The 14357-nt window shown below is 43.6% G+C and overlaps 1 protein-coding gene across 1 annotated transcript in view; it reads left to right on the top strand.

Annotated features, from left to right (window-relative positions):
• LOC144829539 (synaptotagmin-like protein 2) overlaps positions 1-14357 on the top strand; it is a 739182-nt gene that overhangs the window by 592735 nt on the left and 132090 nt on the right. The window contains exon 7 of the mRNA XM_078688777.1: positions 13033-14139. Coding sequence (XP_078544903.1) covers positions 13033-14139 — 1107 coding nt within the window. The remainder of the gene's footprint in view (positions 1-13032; positions 14140-14357) is intronic.

Here is a 14357-nt window from a genome sequence, read left to right as displayed (position 1 = left end):
AAGAGGGCCAGATGTGCTGGACGCTCCTTTTCCCATAATGCGACCAAACTCTGGAACTCCCTACCCCTACAACTACGTAGGGAATCCAACCTGTTGTCCTTCAGGAAAGGTCTCAAAACCCAGCTATTTAAGGACTAGAACCGCTCCCCTGCACTCTCTCACGCGTTTGTTTCGCAGCGCTAGGACGCCTCGGGGTAGCTATCGCGCTCTACAAATACTCTTCTTCATTTCATTTCATTAACCTATGGGCCATGGGGTTTGTAATGGGGAACATGACTTGAGCCCGTTTTCTAGCACCAGGGCTTATAAAAACATATTTTATAAGTATTTCCCTAGTTTCTACAGGACCCCCACCCCCTGTGCAACTAGGGAAGACTTTAGGGGTTCTGAATCTGCAGAAATATTGCAGATCCTCCTTACCGAGTGCATCTAGCATCAAAGTCAAATTTGAGCAGCCTTTTAAAACAATGTGAGGAGTGAAATGTGAAATGTCACTTTACCCAGGCATATAAAAACTCATTTTGGGGGGCGCTAGAGTGCACGCAAGCAGTATGGCCGCACGTGAGTGAGGCTCCTGCTGCCTAGAACAACTATCCTACATTTATCCTGCTGACAACGGAGGTGGCGAATGACTAAAACCTGGCCAAGTTGCAGCTCTAGACCTGGGGCAAACTCTGAAAGTTTGGGGCCGAACGGAGGTGTGCTGTGGAAACGTCGACCAGAACAGCCGGGAAAGTCAGAGGACTGTGGAGCGTAGAGAAGGCCTCCAGACTAACAGCGCGAAAGGAGGTGAGGACGGCTACGAATGGCACATGAGAACACTGCGGGGCTTGATTGCGCATGAAGGCACGGACGAGGTTGCGAGGCTTTACGGGTGCGGCACCCCCCATGAAGAATAGTGGCGAAAAGTAACGGAGCATAGCGGGCCCACAACGAGAACGTGAGGAGGCGGGAGGCGCGCTACTTGACGTAGTCCGAGGCCTAGGAGGTGTGCACTGATGCCCGGAGTGCTACAGGGGGACAATTGCGCCTTGCAAATTTGCAGCGGAACAGAGAGAGGCGCCGCTGACAGGCTGGGGAGCAGAGCGTGTTACTGCTGAAACCCAGGCGGCAAGAGACGGAGTGACGAGATTAGCAGTGCGCCATTGGGAGACACGAGGGGGTGGAACTGAGCGCTATAGGAGTGTATTACGAAACCGCCAAAAAGTGCAGATCGGCAAACAGGAATATATAAGAAGAAGCGCTGGACGATGAGGAGCGCGCCCGAAAAGTGATACCAGGAGAAGGTGACTTTGGGCACGAGTGCTAGAGGCAGAGACCGCTCCTGAGAGAGTAGGTGGAGGGAACCATAAGCCCTGCATCAGGGACGGGTAGTGCCAGACTATGGCCGCAAACCTGGCGAAGCACTGAGTACTGGGCCGCGTGGCATTCGAGGACATATTGGACCAGTGTTTGGGAACGGGGTGAGTGAAGAAGCCCATACCACAGCCCTGCTCCGCCCCTTATATAACAGACTAAGGAGATTGGTAGCTGGGAATAGAGGCAACTGCGCTGTGAACTTGAGTAAATGAATGGGAGAAAAGGCAGTAATTGCAAGAGGTAAGGCCAGACACACAGAACACTCTGGAGAGATCGCCACTCTCTTTCATTAGCCTGCATTGAAAGACGGAAAACTGGGCGACTACTGCAATAGTGGAGGTCTAAAGTCTTGTTGGAAGTGCATATAGTTGGACACAGTACATGTTTAGTAACGGTTGTGCTGTGTGACGAGCTCAGTCTCTGCGCAGCAGAGCTGAGACTGGATTAAAGTGGCCCCTGTGGCACTCGGAGAGACATAAAAGGGAGAACGAACTCTAGCCCCATTCCATAGAAGTAAGACACTTGGTGTTACAATGGGGAAACGAGACACTAGGCAGACGAAAATAACTTTTGAATCATCCAAAAACGTGACCAAACACAAAAAAAGCGAGACGGAGCTGACAGAAGAAGAAAGAGGCAAAGGTGGCACCACATCGCAGAATGCAGATATGATTAATATACTGCAAGAAATGAGACAGGGGTTTGCGACGGTGGTGGATATAGTTGATTGCATGTCGTCTAGAATGGACGCTATAGCACATAAACTGGATGCACATGAGGAACGCATTAAAGATACGGAAATGCAAATATCTGACAATGATGACACAACGGCTGGGCACACGGCTCAACTTGCGCGCATGGATAAGATCCTGAGTACCATAGCGGCCAAAAATGAGGATTTGGAAGCACGCAGCCGCCGGAATAACATACGGGTGGTAGGTATTCCGGAGACTACCAACACCGGAAAAATGGAGGAATATGTGGAGAAACTGTTGACAGCCACGATAGGAGCAGAGGCGTTCTCCCCGCAATTTATTGTAGAACGGGCCCACAGATCCCTCGGACCGAGACCTGTACCTGGCGCCACACCTAGGCCCATTATTGCACGGTTGTTGAACTATCGGGATAGGGATGTGGCCTTGCAGGCAGCTAGGAACAAACAATCTATGTCTTACGAGGGCAATGCTTTTTTGATATATATCCAGACTTTACACCTATAGTGCAAGAAGAACGTAGGAAGTTTATTGAAGTCAAGAAAAAGCTACGAGAGGCGCAAATTGATTGTGCATTGCTCTACCCGGTGCAACTACGGGTCACACACCAAGGCAAACAAAGGTTTTTCACCAACCGTAACCAAGTGGAAGAATATCTCCGTACAGTGAAACTAATGCACCGAGGAGGAGGAAGCCGTAGCAGTTCCCAAAGATCCACCCCTGCTAGAGAAGAGGAAAATCCACAGTGACTGAGAAGTAGGTGAGAAACGAACGCTTTATTGGACTTGGCAAGTTTAAAATGAATAAGGTAAAATTACATAGATAAGTCTTTACGAATGGTACCAGTTGTTAGAAGTAATGGAGTTCCGGGCCAGCCTCCCCCAGTGAAGAGGACCGGACGAGTTACACCATGGAGGGCCTCGGGGGGGGGGGGTGAGTGACTGTGTAGCCCTCTAAAGATGGACCTCAGAGGGTGTAACCCCGTAACGGAAAGCAGCACACGAGCTGCTGCGGAACTACTCACTATATTGGACTTGATGTTGGGGAAAGGGGAGGGGGAGGGCGTCAGATGCTGGCAAAATTGGGTTGCTTCAGTGGGAGGAGGGGGGAGGGGAGGGGAGTGGGTTGTTGTAATGTTGAGAAGTTTAGAGTTAACGGTACACATGAGTGAGTACGACGGGGTCCATAGGTACGAATATGATCAATCTATACATCGTAATGCGATTAAGAGAAGTAGTTGTTCGGTTAGAAAGGGGTGTCCTTCTGGCCTGCTGTTAAAAGGTAGAGCAAACACTCTGAGATTATGGCTGAGACACCGATGAATGAGCTTAACATAATTACATGGAATGTGCGGGGACTGGGAGATCCCAGGAAAAAGAGGCAGGTTTTGTCTTATTTAGATAGACACAATGTGCACATTGCTACGCTACAAGAGACTTACTGTCCACGTAATGCACCAGTCACATTTGCTAGTAAATGGGCAGAGACTAGAGTATTCTCTTTTTATTCCACTTATGCCCGTGGCACTGCAATATTGGTTAAGAAGCATGCACCGTTTCAGATGGCTGGAGCTTCATGGGACTTGGAAGGAAGGTACTGTATAGCGTGGGGTCAGCTGGGTTCCCAATCTGTCACATTGGTATGTTGCTATGGGCCAAACGTAGATAACCCCGGGTTCTTTGAAGTGCTTTGGGCTAAGATTTTTGAGACAGAGTCTAAACATGTCATATGGGGGGGAGATTTCAACTTTATGTATAATCCCACCTTAGATAGGTCCCACTCCGTAACGGTAAACACACATTACAACGCATTTTTTACAACGCACTACCATTACAACGGGACTTTTACAACGCAAATACTATTACAACGCATGTATTTACAACACAGTTTTTTACAACGCAGGTACTTTTACAACGCATACCATTACAACGTAAGTATAAGTAAGTATATAATTATATTTAAAATGTTATATGTTAGTTTTTTTTTAAAGGGGTATTTTTAGGGTTCAGGGTCAGTTTTGGGTTTTTGGGTAAAGGGGTATTTTTAGGGTTTAGGGTCAGTTTTCAGTTTTTGGGTAAAGGGGTATTTTTAGGGTTCAGGGTCAGTTTTCAGTTTTTGGGTAAAGGGGTATTTTTAGGGTTCAGGGTCAGTTTTCAGTTTTTGGGTAAAGGGGTATTTTTAGGGTTTAGGGTCAGTTTTCAGTTTTTGGGTAAAGGGGTATTTTTAGGGTTCAGGGTCAGTTTTCAGTTTTTGGGTAAAGGGGTATTTTTAGGGTTCAGGGTCAGTTTTCAGTTTTTGGGTAAAGGGGTATTTTTAGGGTTCAGGGTCAGTTTTCAGTTTTTGGGTAAAGGGGTATTTTTAGGGTTCAGGGTCAGTTTTCAGTTTTTGGGTAAAGGGGTATTTTTAGGGTTCAGGGTCAGTTTTCAGTTTTTGGGTAAAGGGGTATTTTTAGGGTTTAGGGTCAGTTTTCAGTTTTTGGGTAAAGGGGTATTTTTAGGGTTCAGGGTCAGTTTTCAGTTTTTGGGTAAAGGGGTATTTTTAGGGTATAGGGTCAGTTTTCAGTTTTTGGGTAAAGGGGTATTTTTAGGGTTCAGGGTCAGTTTTCAGTTTTTGGGTAAAGGGGTATTTTTAGGGTTTAGGGTCAGTTTTCAGTTTTTGGGTAAAGGGGTATTTTTAGGGTTCAGGGTCAGTTTTGAGTTTTTGGGTAAAGGGGTATTTTTAGGGTATAGGGTCAGTTTTCAGTTTTTGGGTAAAGGGGTATTTTTAGGGTTCAGGGTCAGTTTTCAGTTTTTGGGTAAAGGGGTATTTTTTGGGTTTAGGGTCAGTTTTCAGTTTTTGGGTAAAGGGGTATTTTTAGGGTTCAGGGTCAGTTTTCAGTTTTTGGGTAAAGGGGTATTTTTAGGGTTTAGGGTCAGTTTTGGGAATTTTAGATAAAGGGGTACAAGAAAAAATAAAATAAAATTAAATATAAATTAAATTAATAAAATTTAATTAATTTAAATTAAATTAAATTAAATACAATTACATTAAATAAAAATAAATTTTAAAAATATACAATTAAAATAATTATATATACTTACCAATACTTACGTTGTAATGGTATGCGTTGTAAAGGTACCTGCGTTGTAAAAAACTGCGTTGTAAATACATGCGTTGTAATAGTATTTGCGTTGTAAAAGTCCCGTTGTAATGGTAGGCGTTGTAAAAGTATGCGTTTTAACATCATATATCCCTCAGTAACGCATGATTACACCAAGGCTCAGGCAGTGGTTAAGGAAATTAAGATAAATTACCAGCTGATAGATGCCTGGCGGCATAGGCATCCGCAGAAAAGGGAAGACACACACTTCACGGCACATGCACAATCTTGGGCTCGACTCGATTATTTTTTTGTGACTAGGGGACTGGCTGCTGCGATAGCTGACACAAGGCATCTCCCTAGGACGTATTCTGATCATGCACCGGTGCTAATGGAGCTCTCCTCCGCAGATTTTAATATACCGCGTAGCCCATGGAGGTTATATCCCACTATCCTGCTGGATATGGTTTTTCAGGACGAACTGAGGGAGGAGATAAGGGATTTTTTCAGACGAAATAAGGACTCTGTTGCAAGTGTGGAATTAGTGTGGGAGGCATTTAAGGTAACAATACGAGGATACTGTATAGGGAAAGGAACTGGAGTGCTTAAGGATATACAAGCCGCGATACGGTCATTGGATAGGGATCTAAAACGACTAGAAGTCGAACTCTTGGAGACACCAAAAAAAGGGAAAAGCTAACGCTATACATGGATGAAGCACAGAGAGAGGTGAGATTTAAAAGTAAATACTGGGTGGCTTGGAATTACGGGGAGGGACATGCTGTATGCTGGCGCAGAAAGTGAAGCGACCGCGCTGCTCCAACTACGTTACAGAAGTAAGAAATTTACATGGTGAAATTTGCTGTGATACACAAAATATCCTTATTACTTTCTTGGAGCACTATAGCATGCTTTACACCACAACAGGGAACGGGGACGTTGAGTTGGATGATTTTCTTGGAGATGTAGCACTCGGGTGGCTTAGCAACGCGCAGAGGGCCTTTTTATGTGCACCTTTCGAACTAGATGAGGTGAGGGAAGCCATTATGAGCATGCAGTCTGGCAAGGCCACGGGCACGGATGGAATTACATTGGAATTTTATAAAACCTACATTGATATCATGGCCCCTGTACTTAAGGAAGTGTATGAAGATGCACTTGAAGTAGGACATCTGCCCCCGACTATGAGAGAGGCCCTCATACTGTCATTATTGAAGCCAGGTAAGGCCCCAGAACTTTGTGACTCTTACAGGCCACTGTCACTGCTTAATTGTGATGCTACAATTCTAGCCAAACTCATAGCAACGCGATTGAGTTTACTTATGGAAAACTTGATACTACCTGACCAATCGGGCTTCGTGCCTGGTAGAGCCACCTCTCATAACTTGAGAACGTTGTTCGCTATTTTACATACAACGTCTCGAGATCTACCTAGGGCGGCGGCTTTTTTAGATGCCACTAAGGCATTCGACTCCGTGGAATGGAGTTATATCTTTAGAGTGATGAAGAGAATGGGGTTCCCGCCATTGTTTTTATCGTGGATTAGATTACTATACACCAAACCAGTAGCTAAGGTTTTGATTAATGGTCACACGTCACATACATTTAACATAACGAGAGGTACTAGGCAGGGATGCCCATTGTCACCATTGTTATTTGCGCTAGCAGTTGAACCACTCGCGGCGAAACTGCGGCAAAGACACAATGACAAGGCACTGCAGTGTTATGAGCACCAAATCCTTATCTCACTCTATGCGGACGACATCACCTTGCATTTTCGAGACCCACGACAGAACCTGAGCCCAGTACTACGAGAATTCATAGTATTTGGGAGACTATCCGGTATACAGATTAATTGGTCAAAGTCTAGTTTCTTCCCACTCACGGACGCTATTGAGCGCTTTGAGATGGATTACCCCTTGGAATGGTGTGAAGATGAATTTAAATACCTAGGGTTAGAATCACGAAAGATAAGGGGGAATTTATGAGATTGAATTATGGGACTACTATGACTAAACTGAGTGATACCGTGACGAGATGGGTGGCGTTACCCTTTCCCATATTGGCCCATGCATCCTTGATTAAAATGGTGATACTTCCACAGCTCTTGTATTTATTTATGAATATCCCATACTACCCAGGCTCGCACTTCCTTAAAACACTTAAGTCAGAACTAATAAGACTGGTTTGGGGAGGCAAACAGCCCAGATTGCAATGGGAGGTAATGACTAGACCTGATTCACAAGGTGGGTTCAGAATTCCTGATTTTGAACTGTATTTGATAGCGGCACAAGCCCACTTTGTGTGGTATTGGATTAGGCAACCTCGCTATATGCCACAAGTGGCGGCAGAACATTGGTTGGCATACCCTATTCCTATAGAAGGTGCATGTACAGCGCGGTAGGGGTAAGAGAGAGACAGCCAAATGCAATCCACTGCACGATCATAGCATGGCGGAGTATTGCCCATATGCTAGAGGTACCATTGTTGTACTCACCGCTGTTGCCCCTCATGTATCACCCAGAAATACCTCTGTTACAGGAAGAAATATTTAAAAGCTTTAAAAAAAAGACTGGTATAGCCACTTGGGGAGACATGTACCACGAGAGCAAGTTTCGTGCCCTTGACCATATGTGCCCTGTGGAAGAATGGACTCCGCTAGATGTCTTTTTGTATATAAGATTACGACAGAGTATAAAAACACTAACCCTGAAGTTCCCAGAGGAACCAGAGGTACTGGCCCCTCTACAACTCATACTGGGTATGACTAAACCCATGAGACTAGTAACCCTGATACACAAAATAGTGCATGCACAGAGAGAGCGACCTGCTACGCACTCAAAGGCGAAATGGGGGGAAGAACTGGGTAGGCCCCTGACAGACGAACAATGGGAAACCTGCTGCCTGCAAACAGAGAGTATCAGCGAGTAGTAGGCTCCGAATTATACACTACCAGTTTTACTGGTAGCGGGGAAACACAGGTGTTATTCTGAGAACTGTACAATGGCACACTGTCGGACACGAGCACATCCCTACTGGAAGAACGTTGGAAGATAGGATAATTCAGATATGTATAGTATTTAAGGAAGGATGGAACTCTGAATCTGCGACTATACTGATGTTAACTGTGATGTTGGATGATATATGTAACACGATGAGTAGTGATGTAATTATGTGTATTGGAAAGACGGACCCACGGCGGATTGTGTTATGCAAACATTGTGAAATGTACTTGATTGTTACTTGAAAACAATAAACAGAATGTTAAAAAAATATATAAAAACTCATTTTATAAGGGTGTATCTTATAGATAACTGACCCCCCACCCCTGGGATACCTCGAGGTGACCCTAGGGGTCCCTAATATGCAAGAACATTGTAAGTTTTCCATTTTTAAGTGCCCCTACCACATAATTCGAGTTTGGGCACCATTTACTGTTTAAAAGCAGTCCTGGCAACCAGTGCTGCTTTTAAACTGACCTCAGGCTTCAGCACTGCATACATGCTAGTGGAGAAAATTTGCTGGCCTCTAAACTGCCATGCCCCAGGATACTGGGGACTTCCAGGTAGTTTAAATACCGTGCCCTTTTATATACTAGGGGCCTATGGGGTAGGTCATGCCAATTACATGGGTACCCCACCATAGTGTACCCTAGTGTATGCTGGGTGTCTTAACTGTATTCTAATGTGTTCCTTTCAGCTTGGCACTGGTTACCACCAGTTCCAGTCAGCAAAAAGTTGAACTAAGTCCACCACACACACACATACATAAGACCACACACATAAGACCATACACATAAGACCACACACATAAAACCACACACATAAGACCACACACACACACCACACACACACCACACACACACCACACACACACACACCACTTTCACACACCACACACACACACCACTCTCACCACCACATTCTAACCACCACACACTCACCACCACACACTCACCACCACACACTCTCCACCACACACGCAACCACACACACAACCACACACACACACCACCAGCCATCAGTGCACGCTTTCACCGGGCACAAACACCACCAGCCGTCAGTGCACACTTTCACCGGGCACAAACTCCACCAGCCGTCAGTGCAGGCTTCCACCAGGCACACAACACCAGACGTCAGTGCACGCTTTCACCAAACACACACACACTACCAGCCATCAGTGCACACTTTCACCAGGCACACACAACACCAGCCGTCAGTGCATGCTTTCACCAGGTGCACACACCACCAGCCATCAGTGCACACTTTCACCAGGCACACACACCACCAGCCGTCTGTGCACGCTTTTACCAGGCACACACACCACCAGCCGTCAGTGCACGCTTCCACCAGGCACACACACCTCCAGCTGGCAGTGCACACTTCCACCAAGCACACACACCACCAGCCATCAGTGCACAATTTCTACAGGCACACACACCACCAGCCATCTGTGCACACATCAATTGTTAACGCATCCACAATTAACTATTCTAGCAATCACAGTATGGTGCACTTTACTTTTAAACATTTTCATCTAAAGCGCAGCATGCCACCATTGCTACAATTCCAAGCCAACCCACATAATTCCACTACACACCACATGCATACACTCCATAACACATGGCTAAAAGACATTGACATTTACAATGCCATTAGCTCTAACTTAAATAAATCCGAGACCTATTGCATTTCCAATGCTTGTTTTAATTAGTTCTATGTAAATAATAAATCATTTACATTATTTTACATTTATATTTTATATTAAAATATATTTTTTTTAAGAATAATAAACTTTAAAAATGTTCTCTATACTTACCCATATAGTAAGTAAGTAAGTTTATTTGCATAGTTAATAAAAATCATTGCAATTCATCCATTAAAAAATGACATGTATGTACTGTGCATTTTCACCATATCAATAATATAACGTATAAAACAATTTTCAATTTTTTAAAATCATGAAGATTAAATACAATTTACCAAACATTATTAAGTAAAATTCATCTTGGTTTCATTGTTCTCTGAGAGCTTAAAACATACTCATTTCTGCTGCTCCTTAGAGTTGATATTATTAGGCAACACTTTAGTCATAGTTCAGCTTAATTGAATAACTACGAACTTAGTTGAAGGTTAAGTTCCTGCATCTTTTTCTCCACCACCTTCATAAACTTTACCAAGCTGCAGTTCAGCTGCGGATCGTCTGGTGTGAAACAGGCAAGAACTGCATGTCTGCAAGTACGTATTCCTCGTTGGTTAAACTGGAATTTCAGCAAGCGTTTTCTTTCCTCCAGCAGTTTGTCGCAGGAGTACAACAGACGTGTCATGCCCTCAATTGCCTTGCCACATAAACGACAGAGGGAGCCCCCTTTATCCCTCAGCCAGTGTGGAAGATGGCATATACAGGGTAACAGGCCCAATCTGAACTTTAGAAATTTCAGTTTAGTAATTCTTGAATACCCCTGGTCGAGGTAACTCTGTTGGCCTTGTTTGGAATAAGAGTTTAGAATAATCCATCCGTGTGACCTCTTGGCAACAGTCGCCTTGTCCTCTATCCATGAGAGATATTTTGTTGTTTTCTTCACTAATCTTTTGACCGTGGTATGATTAGTAGAGGTGTTCCACAGCTCCTGTATGCCTAAGGTCGCCAAGCTTTTTTCCAAGTATTTGGCAGCTGGCGAGGCCGGATTTCTCTGTAGTTCTGCCCATAAGAAGCTGTTTAAAGTTCCCTATTTGGCCTTCCTGATTTTGTCCCACGTGGTTATGTAGGCCCCTTGTCTTGCCAGAGACTGCTTTTGGCAACCAAACTCTAACCTAAGTTGTGCCGGGGAGGCATATTTTGGCAGACCGAAGATAATCCTATATGCTGCTGTTACAGTTTTGTCCAGAGTCACTGCGTCTCTTCCTCTTTGTGCTTCGCTGCCATAGGTAATTGTAGGCAAGAGTTTAGCCTGTATAACTTGCGTCAGGGGAAGGAGAGATGGACTGGTGAGTCTGCCATTTAGTTTTTTTGAGGAGATTGCTATCGTAATACCTTTTTTTCTGATGCTTTGTTTTTGGATGATGAACTGTCCACTGCTGTCAATTTTGACCCCTAAGTACTTGTATACTGACGTATCTTGTATGCTACCCATAGAGAGCTCTTCCAAACAGTGGTGTAGATCTCCATTATAGTGGCGGAGATCTCCACCAACAAGTGAAAAGTTACTTTTAGTAACTTTACACTTGTAAATTTGGCTCTACCTCCTGTTTCAGGAAGTTTTGACATATAAGTCTACACTTTGCAGTACGTTTGCACTAAAAAATGATGAATAGCAAAAGTAGTAACAGTACTACAAAGAGTAAAAATACAATATCACATGAAGATTTGCTCATATGTAAATTTATCTTTGTGAACAGTCTACTTCGAGGATCCTCCACACGTGTACTTTAAAGACCATGTGCATGACATGCGTCTGAGGATGTTTATTCATCTAGGATATTTTGTGTGCTATCCATACCACTTTCAATGTGTTTTGAAGAACATTTTGAAGTATATTCTTCAAGATATAGCTTGAAGTTCTTATTGGTGGATCACAGTAATATTGCAGTATGCGAGCTGCTGTTCTACTTTATCTGCATTACAATTCCTTCTTCAACACGTATGTTTATTCCAATTTGTTCATAGATTCATTCTCCTAATGAAGTACGCTTAAATACATTGAGATTTATTGAATTGTGTAGTTTCATGCTTCTTGACTTACCAGTATTATTGATGTATTTAATAAGGACTGACAATAATAATGATGTTGATGTATTTTATGACTGCTTATATGGTTGTGCTTTGCAAACCGAATAAAGCTTTTTGACTGACTGACTTACCAGTTAAAATTATGATGAAAAGCTGATTCTATTTTGGCTCTACCTATGAGTGTAGTGCCCTCCATCACGTGAAGCACTGCGTTACCTTTTATTGATTTGTGGGTGTACACCAGCTTTTACATGTGGATCAAACAGGAAAGCTCATAAACCAACCCCTGCTACCAAACTAAGAACACTAAAACTACACTACGCTGGCAGAGTTTCTGCGTTTGAAGATGCTCTTTGCATAGATTGACACTCATTTGACAACATTGAGATGCTTATTACGGTATGAAGGCACACTAAATCCAGATAAAAACCCATCCAGTTCCCACCACAAGCCCTTCATTTTGCAATAGGGAAGACATGTGATTGCAGGTAGAAAGTGCCCATTCTGGCATTCTGGGGCCAGTTCACAGAGGTATTCATGAGTCTGTTAAGTAGAACCTCTGTAGAATATTTTACATAGTTTTTAATGCCTATATTTAATTACTTCAAAACACGTAAAATGTGAATATTCAAGGATATCCATGTACAGTGCAGATAGAAAGGAGGATGCCTTCATTTCACATTTACTAAAAGAGTGTTGAACATTTTGAGGCCAATTCACAAAGGCATTTAGTACTACTTTACATACCCATAAATACATTTGAGAATTGGCCCCTCTGTTTCTACATTGGACCATAGAATATGTTGGTACACACCTGTGATGGGCAGGTTCTTTGTTTTCACCCCTCTCCCAGATTTGGTTATTTGGCTGCTAGCCCATGCTACACCTCCACAAAAACCTGCCACTATTTATACAAATTGCAAAACCTTCTTCCTAAGAGTGGTCTGTTTTTTATTTCTGCTTTTTCACTATCAACGTGTAGCTAACGATGATTGCACCAGGCAAAATTGACTGCATTCTGTGTTCCTGAATAGTGTCTGTGCTTTTACAACAACATTTGTATTTAAGATCATAACAGGCAATATAAAGTCGTGGTATCCCTTTTAGTGTAACAAATTTCTTTTCTGAATAACATTTGTATTTTTTCTACAGCAGGCCAGGACATTCTTCCAACATCACCAACTAAGCTCTCCGAAAAGGAAGCAGTTTACCTCCCTTCTGCTACTCATTGGGATATCTCTGTTGAGACAGACCCAATCAAAGGACTGAAAGAGGAAAGGCCAGTTTCCAGCAGAATACCAGTCAAACAGAAATCTATCCAAGGGTTCCCTACGCCTGAGGCAGTGCTGGCCAATCAGGAGCAGTATGACATCATTGTCAAGCCAACAGAGCCGCTCACAAGTTCAAGCTTGTCTTCTACAGATGCAGAAAATGGCAAGATTCTAAAACAAGGGTCTCACTTTACTGTATTTTCAATGGCAGACAAACCAAAGGAACTAGGGCCCACCGTGGACTTCAGGACTCTGAAAACATTTTGGGAGAAAGGAGCGGATCCTTCAGGTGTGAATAGCGCAAATGAGGCGGAGATGTTAGGGAATCATATCTCGTCAGAGTCCAACGGCAGGCATTTTTTTCCTTTAAATCGCACTATCTCTGTGCACTCTGATAAGAACCAAGAGGGCGAGGTGAAGCCGTCGGCGGAACATCCACAGAGAACACGATACCCTTTCAAAAGGACAGTAACACCCTCTTCCAGTGAAGATGAGCCACTCTATATACATGTGCCCCCTTCACGAAAAGGGGGTTCATCTTCTGCAAACCCAAGGTCTACATATGGGAGGAGCAAGGGCTCTTCACAATCCAAAAGCATCACTTTGACAGAGAACAATGGCAGGATCAATGGAAATGAGGAGAACAGGATCCCAGTCAAGCACCCTAGGAAGTCCAGACTTCCTGTGAGAATCTCTTCTGTCCATCAGGAGCCTAAGATTGACGCGCCTGTTCCCCCCAAGAAAGAACGGTTGCAAAGTGCCTCTGAGCCAGAGGCTCAGACTCCCGAAGAGGAATCCATTGTCCAAGAAGTAGTCCAAAACCAAGAAGAGTCCCCGCAGAACGAGGTTCAGATTTTAATCTACTCAGCCACAACGGATGACGAAAAAGATAAAATCTCCGACCCAGCCATATGTGATGACATGGATGAAAAACCACTGAAATCTAATGGAGAGATGACTGAGCAGTATGGGACGGAAGACACCATAGGTAATCTCAAACTTCAGTGCCCAAGTAAACATTTATGGAGTGTGTTATACTCATGTATTCCTTTTATGAAGCAAATAAGGCTATAAAAATGTGCCCATGTGAAATGTATAACTTGCATAGCATTTATGTTAAGAAAATAGGGCATTAATGAACTTCAGTAGAATTACTGAGATGCAAAAAGTAAATGTCAATCAATTATTAGGATTGAGCAAATTTAA

This window comes from Lissotriton helveticus, chromosome 4_1, assembly GCF_964261635.1.
Source record: "Lissotriton helveticus chromosome 4_1, aLisHel1.1, whole genome shotgun sequence".
Classification (NCBI taxonomy): domain Eukaryota; kingdom Metazoa; phylum Chordata; class Amphibia; order Caudata; family Salamandridae; genus Lissotriton; species Lissotriton helveticus.
The sequence above is the reverse complement of the archived record's forward strand: the minus strand, read 5'-3'. Positions and strand labels throughout refer to the sequence as shown.